General features: G+C 47.2%; 1 protein-coding gene and 1 pseudogene across 1 annotated transcript; both read right to left on the reverse strand.

The window, feature by feature from the left end:
* Nucleotides 1-2,719: 2,719 nt before the first annotated feature.
* On the reverse strand, nucleotides 2,720-4,221 carry LOC123152512 (BTB/POZ and MATH domain-containing protein 1). Its single transcript, XM_044572040.1, has 2 exons — nucleotides 3,979-4,221; nucleotides 2,720-3,845 (listed from the first exon to the last, which is right to left on the reverse strand). Coding segments are annotated over exons 1-2 (1,098 nt in total). The 5' UTR covers nucleotides 3,980-4,221; the 3' UTR covers nucleotides 2,720-2,748.
* A 1,879-nt stretch (nucleotides 4,222-6,100) lies between these two features.
* Nucleotides 6,101-10,464, reverse strand: LOC123154984 (BTB/POZ and MATH domain-containing protein 1-like; annotated as a pseudogene).
* Nucleotides 10,465-14,587: the final 4,123 nt, after the last annotated feature.

Genomic DNA, 14,587 nt, shown 5'->3' on the forward strand with positions numbered 1-14,587 from the left:
TGAAATAGCGCCGCCTGGGGGCACGCTAGCGAGAAAATCGGTGTGGGGGCGGCCGGTTTCCCAACCGCCGTCTCAAGGCCGTCCCAGCCGCCGTTTTTTAAAAACTAAACTAGGCAGAAATTTGGCCAAAGGCAACACAAATTCAGCCAAACTACGCGATTTCATTGATATTTGTACAAAAACTGAAAACATAAATTTAAAAACAACTAAATAGTACTACTAAAAGCTGTCATCGCCGCCACCACTGCCCGCCTCCTACATGTCGAGCAGCGTGTACATATTGGTGTAGTCGCCGCCGTCGTCGCCGTCGCCGCCATCCCTGCTGCACCCGTGACCAGTGTCGCCGATGCGTGGGGGGTTGGACGGCCCGGGCGCCTCCTCGTTGTTGTCGTCGAGGATGACGATGTTGCCCTCCTCACGTCCGCAGCGCCGAGCGACGATCTTGTCAAGGGCGCGGCGCTAGCGCGCCACCTGCTCGCGGACGTAGTCCTGCCTCACCCATTTGAGGGCAGTCTCGTCAGCGGCGGCCATGGCCTCGTGCTCCTTCTTCACAGGGAGCAACCACGGCTCGGTCTTCGGCTCGACAAGGCAGGAAGGAGGGGAGGGGCCATGGCCGCCCTCGTTGATGACGAGGGCGCCGCACAGGTGCGGTGCCAAAGCGGCGTCTCCTGTGGCTCCGGCTTGACGGGGCAGACGGCCGGTGATCCGGAGGACAGGGAGCCCTACGACGACGAGGTCGCCCGTCTCCATTCGTCGCGGCGTCCAAGAGCTGCCGCGACGGCGAGAGAACGTGGGGGGTGGCGGGTACTCCAACCACGGCGTGTTGTTGGCCTCGATGTGCTCGAGGATGGCTTAGAGGGTGCGGCCGGGGACGCCCCACCATCGGCGCCGCCCCTCGAAGTTGTGGCGGCCACAGGGCTCGACGCCATTCGAGGCGGTGAGCTGGTCGGCGTGGCGGCGTTCGAAGTACCCCGTCCATGGCGCGACGCTGTTGGGGGCATACCTCGGCTCGTTCCGCGCTTGCTCCGGCAGCGAGGACCGGATGCCCACTATCTCGGTGCGTCGGGCAGCGCCGATGGGCGGTGGTGGCACCGGGACTCCACCGGCGCTCAGCTTCCACGTGCCCGACACCCGCATGTCCAGCGACGCCGGGTAGTCGGCCTTGTAGAGGAGGCATGTCTCGTCCTCGTGCAGGTGGCAGCGCCCGAAACCGCTGGCTGCCACACCATCACCTGGGTAGCGCTCGACCATGCTCGTCGGGGGGGGGAGAGGAAAGGAGAGGCGTGCACGTGAGAGGTCGAGAGGGGCGTCGGTGGTTCTGTGGCGATGGAGTGTGCGCTCTCCGACGAGGGGGCGGCTTTTATAGCCTGGCGTGGGCGGCGAGAGGGTGGTCGCCGTGCGTACACGGGAGTGGGCGGGACGGCCGTGGCGGCGCCTTCACTGCGCCGCCCGTGAGCCATCAATGGAAGGTTGACTAGCGCAGCAGCGCGGCAGCCTTCGCATTGATTCCCCGCGGGAAACCGAGACGATGAGGAGGACGATGCACCGGGTCGTTGGCTGGGCGGGCCCGCCAGGCTTTCGCGGCAAAATTGTTTTCCCCAGCACCTCCGGACGCCCCCCCCCCCCCCCCCCCAGTGCGTCGAGTTCGGCCTGGATCCGCCGGTGTCAAATTCAACCCTAGTGCGGACGACAAAAAATGGCCTTGAGAGGGCTTGTTGGGGGCGCGGCTGGAGATGCTCTAAGGTGCATCTCAACCGCCCCAGCCTCTTCTAGGAAAGTGGCACGCTGGTGCCGGCTGCGGCATGTGCGCCCATGGCAGCGCCGCGCCAGCCTGGCATCGACTCCATTGGCGCCAGTAAGTAATTATTTCGCCTGTTTTCTGTTTTCCCCCATCCAAACAAGCTATATAGACTTAATAGAAGAACTAAATAAAACTGGTTTTCCTAAAATCTTCTAAAAAACTGGTTTTACAAAAGCTTACGTCCAATTCTTAGCATCCAAACAACCACGAAGCATTGCCGAGGGGACACCTGGATATCACTGTTCAATTATGAGATGAATCACGGAACAATAATTCACCCTGAAATATGCAAATGGTGTACTCCAGAACTCTGCCATGCCAATATAAGAACTCAGATGTCTGCACCTCCAACATGCTTGTATTGGTCAAATAGTACCCATGGAGCTAAGACTACAGATATGCAAATGACCTTATACACCATCACAGTGGAAGAAAATATCTGTAAAACTTCAGGAGCGGACTTATCCAAGATATCGGAGACATAAAAGACAAATATACTGTTAATTGGGCACAACATCATTAGCTTTGCATCTGAGTTATCTATCCTCCACCCCACCCTGCATTTCTGATTCTGAAAGTAACTCGGTAGCAAACTAAGCCCAAGTGGTGCAGGGCTAGTCACTGAGGTCAAATGACACAAATGATTTCTAACTATCTTTTTTATAAGTGACATAATACTCTTACACCAGTCAACATAAAAGAGTGTGACACCTATGTTGGATATATTTTTCCAAGCTCCGCCCTGCAAGATGAAGATTATGATCATGCAATAAGATGAGTTTAAGGATCAGGCTCCAAGCTCATGAAATAAAGGTAAATAAATGCCCAAAAATGCTTATCAGATACCACGGATCAATATTCCAAAACACGACACTAAAGCCATATATTCTTAAATACCAAAACTATATATGTTGATGTATCTTACTAGTGTCAAAACACGTCTTACATTATGGGACAGAGGGAGTACTATGGTATGTCCTAACCCTATTTTTGAGCTCAGCAATGATCAATGGGAATTTCAAAACCAACAATGCAAAACCTTCAGTGAGCGCTGCCTCCTTGAAATTTTCCTCCAATAACAAGAAGTCAATGCAATTGCTCTTCAATTGCGGACAATTATATGTTTCGGCGCAAGCTAAAGTAGTTGAAACTGTATCTATCGATACATTGTCCCATAATTTTTTAGCACAAATAATCTTCAGGCGGTCAAGTGCATAGCGATCAGCTGCAATAAGTAGATTCTGAAACATCTCATTGGAAGAATCACCAAGCTCAATTTCTGCAGGCAATTCATCAGTGTATAGAAATCGAAGCATAACTTTGAATGTCTTAGGCGTGATGTCGTGTAGTGTGATGGATGTCCTTGTAGCCTCAGCCATGGAACCGAAGAGCTCTGCTCTAAATACCGGTGAGCGGGCGGCAAGCACCACCCGGTGCGCACCGAATGTCTCACCTTCGACGATGAATGATATATCAGTCCCGTCGTTGCGATCTAGCACGGAGCCGAGATGGATCCCGATATCTGAAGGTGGCACGGGAATAGAGCCGTCATCTAATAAGACCATGACGGTGCACCCAAATGTGACGTGTCCTTCTGTGACGTAATATTTCTCCAAAGTAGCTCCTTGGACGAACTTGCTCCACCCCCAGTTGTCACCGTCATCGTCAGCATCATCACCACTGCAATTTTTATCATCACCGTCGTTGTTGATTGAGAAGTCATGAACACATGACCTTCTTGTGAAAGCTTTACATGGTTCGCCATTCCTGTCCATCAGAAAGGCCTCCACGATGGCTTTGACTCTTGTGGTTTTGCTCATGTGCCTGACGAAGATAGAGAAAAACTCGCCCGTGTCGTCCTTATCGGACCCATGCGGGTAGCAGTCAATCCTCCAACTGTGCCCCGCGGCGGAGAAGACGTCTGAGTGGACGGCCGTGCCCGTAGGAAGCTGTTTGACTTGCTCGTAGTCTACTTTGAGCTGGAGAGCAGCAGAACCCACCATGGAGGTCCGCGTTGGAGTCCATGTCTTAGATCTCTTGCTCACTGAATAGTTGTTAAGTAATTTAAATAAGAATTTTTATCATCAAATTGACAATCCAATACGTAGTACACCAATTCTGAAACTAAGAAACAATTTACCAATCGAGATTAAGAAGAGGGCAAGACAAGCACTCACTCAATGGCTTGCTGACCGCCGAGGTGGCGGCGGCAGTCCTGCTGATGGTGGCGATCACTGACCAGGCGCCGCAGGCAGCTCACCGACCTCCACGTACCAGAACCCGATCCTCCGCGAGTCACAGCCTCTGTCATGTGTACGCCTTCTCTCGTGGCCGCCGCCGCTAGTCGCTTCTCTCCCCGCTAGGGTTTTGTCTCTGCTGTGGAGGCCGCCGAGTCGTCGAACATGATCTGGCTGCAAAATATTGACGGTTTTCTAATGCTGATTTTTTTTTAGGGGTTTCTAATCCTGGTTCATCGCGGGAGCGAGCTGGGCACCCTGATGGGCTGGGCTAGTAGTATTTGTTTTTGCAGCCCAAACGCATGCGCGTACGGGAAAACCAGTAAACTTCCTGGCGAACACTTTTCCTGTGTTTACGTGTGGCTCTAAAAAAACGCGTTGTCCCCACTAAAAACACGTGTTGGCCTTTATCTTTTTGCGGGGAAAACGTATTAAATTAGGACCCTTTGTATCCAACGAACATCAGGTGAGAAGCACGGCAAATACAAACGATCTGCATGACAATTTATGTTTGTCGAGGATGACCGAACATGACAAATACAATTCAGTTTATCTTTTGCTCATAATTTATCATGCTTGCAAACTAAAGTTGCCATCCTTATCACAATAAAATTGTCATCAAAACATTTGATTTGTCATCCCTCCTAGCGAAAGTTTGCCAATTAGCATTTCTATTAAATTGTCTCAGCCAGCATAGATACACGGTGCAAACAGAACATGGATCGAAGTTCAATTATATATAGTCACGTACATCCAACTATAGAAAAGGGACCGCGCTATAAATCTGCTGTCAGATTTGACGGAAAAGCAAACTGGCGACCATTCACTATGAGAGCATGGCATTTCAAATGTTTACCCTGGCGACATTTTTAGTTGTAACAGGGTGGCAGTTTCTTCATAACAGCATGACATTTTCTAGGAGGACCAAAGTTTTGAGCCTTCACTCCAACAAATGCCATGTTGTTCTAAAAAAAAACTGTCACCCTGTGACCAACTAAAATTTCCATTAAAACATTCGCAAATGCCACCCCCTCTCAGCGAACGGGCGACAGATAAGAGGGTCCAATGTTTTAACATGGTAAATCAAGCTTTCTTATGACAAACTACGTGTCACGAAGCATGGCAAATCCTCACATGTTCAGTCTTTTTTTGTCAGGATTTTCTATGCTTGCTGGAAAAAAATGTCATGCTCGCAACACGTAATTTGCCATCGAGAAATGCTCGATTTATCATGCTCAAAATTTGATGACAGATTTTTAGCATTTTTGAAAGTAAAAAAAGTCACGCACACCTAACTAACCCCAAGTGAATCTACGCATAGATGAAATTGTCATCTACTACGCTATAGCTTTGGATACAAATACAATCGGCACTATCAATTCTACCGTGAGCGTGTCGCATTTTGTCATAACAATCACGTGTGGATACCGAGCAGTGATGACCGGAGAAGGGGAATACTGGTTATTCCGGCCTTTCCAGCAATAATGCAACATGTGTACTTAGTACTCCCACCGTTTTTTTAGTTTGCAAATAAAGTTTGGTCAAAGTCAAACTTTGTAAAGTTTGACTAACTTTATATTGAAAAATATCAACATTCATAATATGAAATCAATATTATCAGATGCATCATGAAATGTATTTTCATAATTTTAGTATTGTAGATATTCATATTTTTTTAATATAAATTTAGTCGTACTTTGTATAGTTTGACTTTGATCAAAATTTTATACACGAAATAGAAAGACGGAATGGATGAGTAGACGATGCTATGTGCACGACGTGTAGCCGATAAATACTCTGCACCGTCAGATGCATTAAGAACAAAAGTACAGATGGCTGGATGGGACACGTCATCTGTGTGTCGTCCAAAAGTATCGGCTGTATAGCAGTGCTAGTAGAAAGAAACGGAGGGAGTATTCCACATAGACATGAACACCTGAATCAAAAGAATTAAATACATGGGCATAAATTGACATCAAAGTGATACTAGGATACTGATTCAGCGCGATCCTTCACGCCACTCGATGAGGGTTCTTCAACCACATAATTATAAACCAGACATGAACACCTGAACCGAAAATTTGAAATACATGGACATGATCCTTCACGCCACTCGATGAACACGGAGTATGTTTCTAGTTCTTAGCCTGCTTCTCCCTTAGCTCAGAAATAATAGATGGGAACTTCTGAACCAGCCCCACGAAACCATCTGTTAGCACGGCCTCCCTGAAGTTCTTCTCCTCCGCGAAGAAAGCAATGCACTTGTTTTTCAGCTCCGAGCAGCTGTACGTTTTAGCACAAGATAAAGTTGCAGCAACGTTGTCCGCAGTCACACTTGTCCCACAGATTTTTGGCGCAAATGAGCTTTAACCTATCCATGGCGTACCTGTTGGCCACGGCAAGCAGACGCTCGTACATCTGAGTAGCCGAGTCGTCGAGCTCGTCATCTCCGGGCAAGGCGTCGGTGTAGACGAACCGAAGAAAAACTTTAAACGTTGCGGGGTCAATATCTTCCAACGGGACGCGCGACATCGTGGACTCCGCCATGGAGCCGAAGAGCCGGCGAGCGGGCAGCGAGCACGGCCCGGTGTGCGGGAAAGTCCTCACCGTCGACCACGAACGAGACATCGCAACCGTCGCCGCAGTCGAGGAGTCGGCCAAGATGGTCCCCCACGTCAGTGGAAGGCACAGCTATGGAATCGCCTTGCACCACTATAACTCCGTATACAATCGTCACCCACCCGTTCACCACGGATTGAGACTCGACATTATACCTGGCCATACCTCGGGCCAGGCCTAGCCAAGCCCGACGCAAAAAACCTAGGCCCGGGCCTGGCCCGGCCCGGCCATCGGGCCTGTTTTCTGGGCCTGAGCCCAGCCCAAACACGTAAAAGCCCGTCGGGCTCCGGGCCGGCCCGGCCCGACCTTCATGAAAGTGCTAAAACGATGGGCCTGGCCCGGCCCGGTCATCGGGCTCAAAATCTAGGCCCGAGCCCGGCCCGGGAGCAATGTTGGGCCGGGCTTCCCATGGCCAGGTATACTCGACATCGCTTTGCTTGGCAAACCGCTGCCATCCCCAGGACTTGAATCCCTCCGGTGGATAAACCTGCACGCACCGTCGTGCTTGGAAAGAAGACGGCGCGCCATCCTTTTTTTTTTGATAAGAAGGCAGATCGCAGTCTACCTTATATATTTCAAAACCAGACCAAGGTCTGAGAATTGTCAGGTTATAAAGAAATGCAAGCTAGCTAGCTGCATCAGGAAAGGAGGAGGAAAGAGGTACATCGGGGTGTAGCTAACTTAGGAAACGGTCGAAAGAAACTCCGCTTTACATTGGAGGAAAGCTCTCAAGGAAATATCATTCGATCGGGCACACCAAAGGTGTAACATCTCAGCTATAGCTGCCCCAAGAACTTCAGACAGTATGGTCTTGTTGTCAAAAACCCGAGCGTTGTGCACCGTCCATAGTTGAGCAGCACATGCAGCAATCAAAATTGTCCAATGATTGGCAACTTCCTTCGTTGTGAACACGAAATCCTTCAGGGAAGGTGATGAACTGGTCTGGTGGAGCAGTCCAAGCTTCTGTCATAAGCAATGAGCTGGTGCACATTGCAGTACTATGTGATCAATAGTTTCTTCTGCCGGGCATAAGTCACAGAAGGGATGTTGAATATTGTTCCATTGCTTACGCGGCATTGTTGTTCTGGCGTTCAGACGCCCTCTGTGAGCTAGCCAGAGAAAAACCTTCCATCTATTGGGGATCACTTTATTCCAGATTATGTCCGCTGGCGCCCAATGGACCCCTCTGAAGGTAAGCAAAGCATAGTAATTGCTAGCCATTGCAGGTTTGCCAGTGTAGATGTGGACACGGGAGTCAGAGGAGCTTGCAGAACGGGCATGTACGGATGCAAGCAGCTCTCGCAAAGTTTGAAGCTCCGAAGCAGCAGTCCGGGAGAGGTTTGGATGAAGTTGCAACATCCAGCGATCAAGGTACTGCGAGGCCACCGAGCATTGCTTATCCTTGGCAAAAGAGAATAGTGTGGGGAAGAGTTGATTGAGGCGGCCAGCACAACACCACTTGTCTTGCCAAAAAGCCATTAGTTTCCCATCTCCGACATGGCAAAAAGAAGTTTGCTGCAGCATCGGGATATATTTTGCTAGAGCTCTCCAAAAGGGTGTGTCAGTGGCCTTAGGTTTGTCAGGCAAGCTCTTGCGCAAATATCTATGTTGAAACCATTGATAGCATGGGACTGATGAACCTTGTAGGATCCGGTTGGTGAATTTGCAAAGCATCGCATCATTGTGAGCCTCTCCCTAGGCCACCGCTTTGCTTGGTCGAGACAACTTGATCCCAAGCAACCAAGCAGTCAGCTCGCTGTCTGTCCGCCTTCTTCTGTCATAGAAAATTCCTTCGTAGTTTGTCGACCTTTGCTATGCTGCTCTTGTTCCACTTTACACAGACCATTTAGTAATTTGGAATGGAAGAAAGGACAGCATCAATCATAGTGAGGTGCACACCCGAGGAGAGATATGTGGCCAGCCATCCTGCCAATCGCCTGTCAATCTTCTGGATCACCGGCATCAGAACTGAGTTAGAGAATTTTTGCATTGAGAGAGGTAGGCAAGGTAATTGCATGGCAACGAACTGATCGGGCATCCCAAAATTCTAGCTGCTTCCATTGCATCCTCTGCACTCATATGAATAGGCACGAAGGTGCTCTTATGATAGTTAATCTGCAACCCAGAAAACCTTGAGAACGCCTGCAAGATGACTTTAATACGTGCAGCTTGTGAAATCGTGCCCTTGAGCAGAATGAGTGTGTCGTCCGCGTATTGCAACACCGTAAAAAAGCTCAGCCCATTAATAGGACACTCCAGAACCCCGTCGGCGGCGGCAGCAACACACATACGTTGTAGTATGTCAGCAACCAAAATGAAGAGATACGGAGATAGTGGGTCGCCCTGTCGAACACCACAGTTGAAGATGATATCATCTCCGAGGCAGCCATTCATCATAACCTTTGCTTTGCCGGAATGAAGAATGGAAGAGACCCAGGAAATCCAACGAGCGCCAAAACCTCTTTGTTGCAGCAGATTCGTGAGACAGGTCCAACTTACGCTATCAAAAGCTTTTCTGAAGTCCAATTTCAGCACTATCATAGGTATCTTCCTTTTCTGTGCACATTGTACCAACTCAGAAGCTAGCGCGAAGTTTTCAACGATGGCTCTCCCTCTGATGAACCCAGATTGCATGCAGTGAATCAGCAAGGATATGAAATGTTGCAACCTCAAAACAAGCACTTTTGTGAGCAGCTTGATGATACTGTGCACAAAAGAAATGGGTCTGTAGTTAGTGATTTCTAGGGGAGACTCCTTCTTGGGAATTAGCGCAATATAGGCCCAGTTGATGCCAGATAGATCAGCCTGCCCATGAAAGAAATCATCAAAGAACATAAGAATGTCGACCTTTATAGCAGAGGCGAATTTCTTGTAGAACTCATTAGTGAAACCGTCCGGTTCGGGACTTCTATTGTTCGGGGAGAGTTTGATGGCGTGGGCTATCTCATCCCAACTGAACGGCTGGTCGAGAGCGGAGAGGTCAACGATATCCACCTGGGCGTAAACAGCGGCCAGGTCAACCGCGAGGGGGTTGTTCTGTCGACTGCTGAACATATTCTGGAAAAACTCCGTGGCAATATTCAGTTTATCAGAATTGCGAAAGTGTTCAACTCCATTGTGTACCAGAACCCTGACACGATTGTTTCTGGCATGCCAGTTAGCAGCAAGGTGGAAGAAACGCGAGTTCTCGTCCCCAAACTTACACCAATTGAGCTTAGCCCTTCTCTGCCAAAAATCCGCTCGCCATCTTAATAACTTCTCAAGCTTCATGGTTGCATGCAAGCGGAGCACGAACTCCAAGTCTGTAAGCCTGCGCCTCTCCTCTATAGCATTCAGAAACTCCACCAGCAATTTATTGTTATCAGTAAGGAGCTGTAGATTTTCTTTGTTTTTAGCCCACTGCCTGATGCCTGCCCGTAGCCGTCTAAGCTTGAAACTCAGTCTGGAAGCAGCAGAAGAAAACTGACGATGGCCGGCTTGCTAGGAGTTCAACACAAGCTGGTTAAGCTCAGGAATATGCAACCAATGGTTCTCAAAGCGAAAAAGTTTGGCAGTGGGTAGAGCAGTTCCAAAATCAATGGCCTCGAAGATGGCTTTGATGCCTTTGGACTTGCTCATGAGTTCAAGAAAGATCGAGATGTACTCGCCCTGCTTGTTGGCCTTCTTCTTTCCGTGCGGGTAGCATCGAATCCTCCAGCGGTGTCCCCCGGCGTAGGCGACCACGGAGTGGATGATGTCGCCGGGGGAAAGGTCCTTCGTCTCCTCATAGTGAAGTATGAACGGCACGAGAACACCCGAGTCGAACATGTTTTTTTTTTAGCATCAGTACAGACACAAGCGCTCATATACACGCGCATACACTCATCCCTATGAACACACACACGCACACCCTACCCCTATGAGCACCTCCGAGAGACTGAGCCGACATATCATCTTGAGATTTACGAAGCCACCATAGGCGCCTCGTCGTCGACGGGAACGTCTCCTTCCACTGAAAGCGCATCGCCGGAAATCCTGAAATAAATTCAGAAATAATGCGAGCACCAGGATTTGAACCCTGGTGGGTTGAGGATACCACTGTCCACCTAACCAACTCAACCACAGGTTGATGTACTACTCCTTGGATGGCAACTACTAATAGTGATCCAGTGTCTCAGTAGTAGGATCCCAATCCTAATCTATATGTAGGGAGTGTGAACGAGGCTGGAAGCGCATGCCTTGGCAGGGGCGCGGTGCATGTTAACATAGATGCGAGATACAAGAGTTGGTTAGGGTTTGGCTTGGCCTCCAAGTAAGGACCGAATCACAACAACCTGAACCGATATACATCAGATACACGTACGCACACATACGCCTATACGGTTTATACATGCACCGTGTTATACATCATCTAACAGGGAGAAAATGGCAATGCTTGGAGCTCCCGGCGGAAATGTGAAGATTGAACGTTGTGCCTTGAAAATTGTCCAAAGGAGAGGAAGCGGGAAGCGGCTCCCCTGACGTGTGGCTCCTGCCGTTGTGGCGCTGCCATGTGGGCCTGTTCCCCGATGGGTCCATCAGTCAGTGGTCGAACGGCACCCTGCCAAACGGCAGAGGATCCTCGTCCGAGGAAGCGACCGGCCTCTCGATTCGATGTTGGAACAGTGCCGCCCGTTGGAACTCGCGCCCTTTCGCTCTGGATTCTATACGACTGCAATTGCTTCCTTCTCTTTTTTTGCCTGGTAACTACAATTGCTTCATGTGCGCGTCCACACGAGTAACCTAACGGATAGCCTCTGCTCCAATTAAGGGCATGTTTGGTTTTAAATAAGTCATCAACTTATAAGTCGAAAAGTGAACAAATGACTTATTTTGCTAAACAAATCTAAGTTATAAGTCATCCCAATTTATAAGTTGTTCCACCCCAATTTAAAACTTATAAGTCATCGCTTTTGTGTGGGTCCACCATCTTTACATTAAAAAAACAAGGTAAGAAGGTGTGGTCAGGTAACTTATAAGTCAGATGATAACCAAACAGGTGTGACTTATAAGTCACTGGTTTTAAGTCACCTGATTTATAAGTCAAGTGTTGGAACCAAACAAGCCCTAAGACCAAAACAAAGAGGCGGCACTGACCTCTCGGTTTCATCATAATTAGTATCATTCGCGTAGTTCTAGGTCATCGATTTGAGAAATTAAATATGTGTTATATGTCATGAAAAGTATATCACTAGATTTCTATACGGATGTAGTTTTTAAATATATATTTTTTATCGCATATAGTGCATATTTAGATAGTTAAATTGTCGACCTAGAACTACGCAAATGACTTATACACCGGGACGGGGGTAGTAGGTGCAATTGAAAAGATCGATCCAAATTCTACAATTGCTTTTTAACTTTGAGCAGCGTTAGACATCTCTCACGCGACCCATGGAAAGAAAACTCCCCCCTCCCTGGCCGTCCGATCCCACTTAAAAGCATGACGCACGCACCGACGCCATAGAGAACTCCCGTTTTGAGCTCCATTGTATGGTTACCCATGGTGGTGAGTTCCCACGCCTATCTGGAGGCATGATACCGACTGGAGTTGGTGATGTAGATAGATTTGTCCTAAACATATCTACAACTTCTATAATGCTCATGTCATATTCTTATAGAAACTTGCATGTTTATATCTTTTTGGAATAACGTATGTGCTACAAAAGTCATCAGCCATCATTTTTTTCTTTGTGTTTGTACTTCCTAAAACTTTAAGCATATACTAATTGTAGTGACAAAAAACTCAAACGGTCACCGATTTTACCTTGTAATAAGTGTACTTTTCACGCTCCCTCCTCGTAGGGTTGATACTTTGGTTGTCGAGTATGATCACCATTAAGTGCTGCACAAGCCTCGCTAATACTATGAAAGATAATCTTCCAATCTTAGGACTTTTACATGGCCTAAACTTGGGAAAATCATGAAAAAGGTAAAAAAAAAAATTAGTTGTTGAAAGAGAGTGTGGGTGGTAAGAACGTCCCAAATTTTAAAGATTTTAGCATGGGTGAAGACCACTTTTTGCCGTTTTAGCTTGAATAACCTCTTTCCGAAAAGGTGATGGTCTTTGCATCAATGTTAGTTACCTCCTATTGTGGTCTGATAATGGTCTTCTAAATTACCCACTTGAAAACAACTAGAGAAAAACAAGTATTTTCATGTTTTTTTTTGCATTATCTATTTTTCTCTGAGCACAAAAGTCAACACACAAGTGAAGAAGAGTTTGCCTCACATAAGTTGATTTTCCAACAAGCACCAAGCTCAAGCCAAGAAACTAAGTCTTGGAGACCACTTTCCGCTTCGCACCACTCCCTCTATGTTCTTGACGAGATCGTGTCCCCACCTTGGTTTGTAGAACCGGTTTCACAGGATTAAGGGATGCAATTGTGATGGTGGTGCCTACGTGTAGCAGACAACACTAGGTGGTCGTGTCTAGGTCTGGCTCTATAAGTTTCGACTCGCTTGGCCCTGTCCTTAGGGGTTCTTCCATCATTTTGTGTTGATTTTCTCCAGATTGACCACTGTGAAGTTCTGAGTATTCCTATGAGTGGCCATGCTAGAAAGCACCTTGGCAATAGTGAACTTGACTTGTCTCAAGGGCGGTTTGTGATACCTTCTTGAGGTAAGGGGGCACATCTCCTTCCTTCTTACTTGGCCTTTACCTAGTGGCTTACGCCAAGCTCTATGCCCTCTCAGAGAAGGGTAGCCCCTAGCACGCCTCCCCATTTATTGGAGGACATTTGCGTCTACATCCTGGCGTCGGATTAGGGTACATACGTGAATTTTAAGAAGCCCTTTGGATTGTAGTGTTGACTTCAACATATTTCTATCCACTCTATTCCATAGGAATCTCAACATGAGTTCGAACCTCATTTTCTTTTTTCTTTGCGAAGTCCGATGCATTTGAGCTCTATATCTACACTATCCAAAGTCGTATCTTATAAAAATTTGTGTTTCAAAATCCAATAGGAAGTCGCGTACGTGGCATCTCAATCTCAGGCCTCCTTTGGTTCATAGGGTAGAAAAATCGTAGGAATAGTAAAGTCATAGGAAATAAGATGACATGTATCTCAATCCTATGAGTAGGAATAGGGAGATGTCCTTTGATTCACATCATAGGATTTTTTTTTTCATTGAGTCTAGGCTAATGTCTATTTTCCTATGAAATGTGGAGGATAGGAAGAATTCCTCCATAAAAATAGGATTATATTCCTACAAACCAAAGGGATCTAAAGAAAAAAATCCTATAGAAATCCTATCCTATGAAATTCCTACAAGATTCCTCTAAATCAAAGGAGGCCTCATGTTTTCATATTCCTACGTTTAAATTTCATGTAATCCAAAGAAGCACTAAATGATTTCAATCCATGGGAATTTTTTATGTGGACACCCTTTGGATCATACTCTCTTTGTTCCCCTATCTAGTGTGTATTATTATTTGGGGAATATTCTATAATGTAGTGCGCAGGTGGAGCGCGACGCAATTCTAGACGAAACGAACCATCGCTTGGCTGGAAGTGTGTGGTTGGCAAGTGTGCATCGCGGAGCACATGGCATGGACTGACTAATTGGAGGGTTATTATCGTCCAAGGTACACATGCCAGCACACTCATTGAGATTGCGGCCAAAGAAAAACTTTCGTGGAATCCATTCATGTGCTCCTTATTTCACAGAAATCTAAACATGAAGTTAAACCTCATTTTATTTTATTTTCTCTAAGAAGTCCAATGCACTTTTACTCTATCTCTCTCAACCATCTCTCTTCATTGCTCTAAACTTCATGTATATGCTTCAGGTTTACCATCCAAAGACACCAATTGCAGAAATCATGTGTTTGTAATTCTGTAGGATTTCATGTTATGTGATATATAAACCCTTCGTTTTTTCTTATTATAGTATTACCTTAGTTGTT

The sequence above is a fragment of the Triticum aestivum genome, chromosome 7A (assembly GCF_018294505.1).
Source record: "Triticum aestivum cultivar Chinese Spring chromosome 7A, IWGSC CS RefSeq v2.1, whole genome shotgun sequence".
Lineage (NCBI taxonomy): Eukaryota > Viridiplantae > Streptophyta > Magnoliopsida > Poales > Poaceae > Triticum > Triticum aestivum.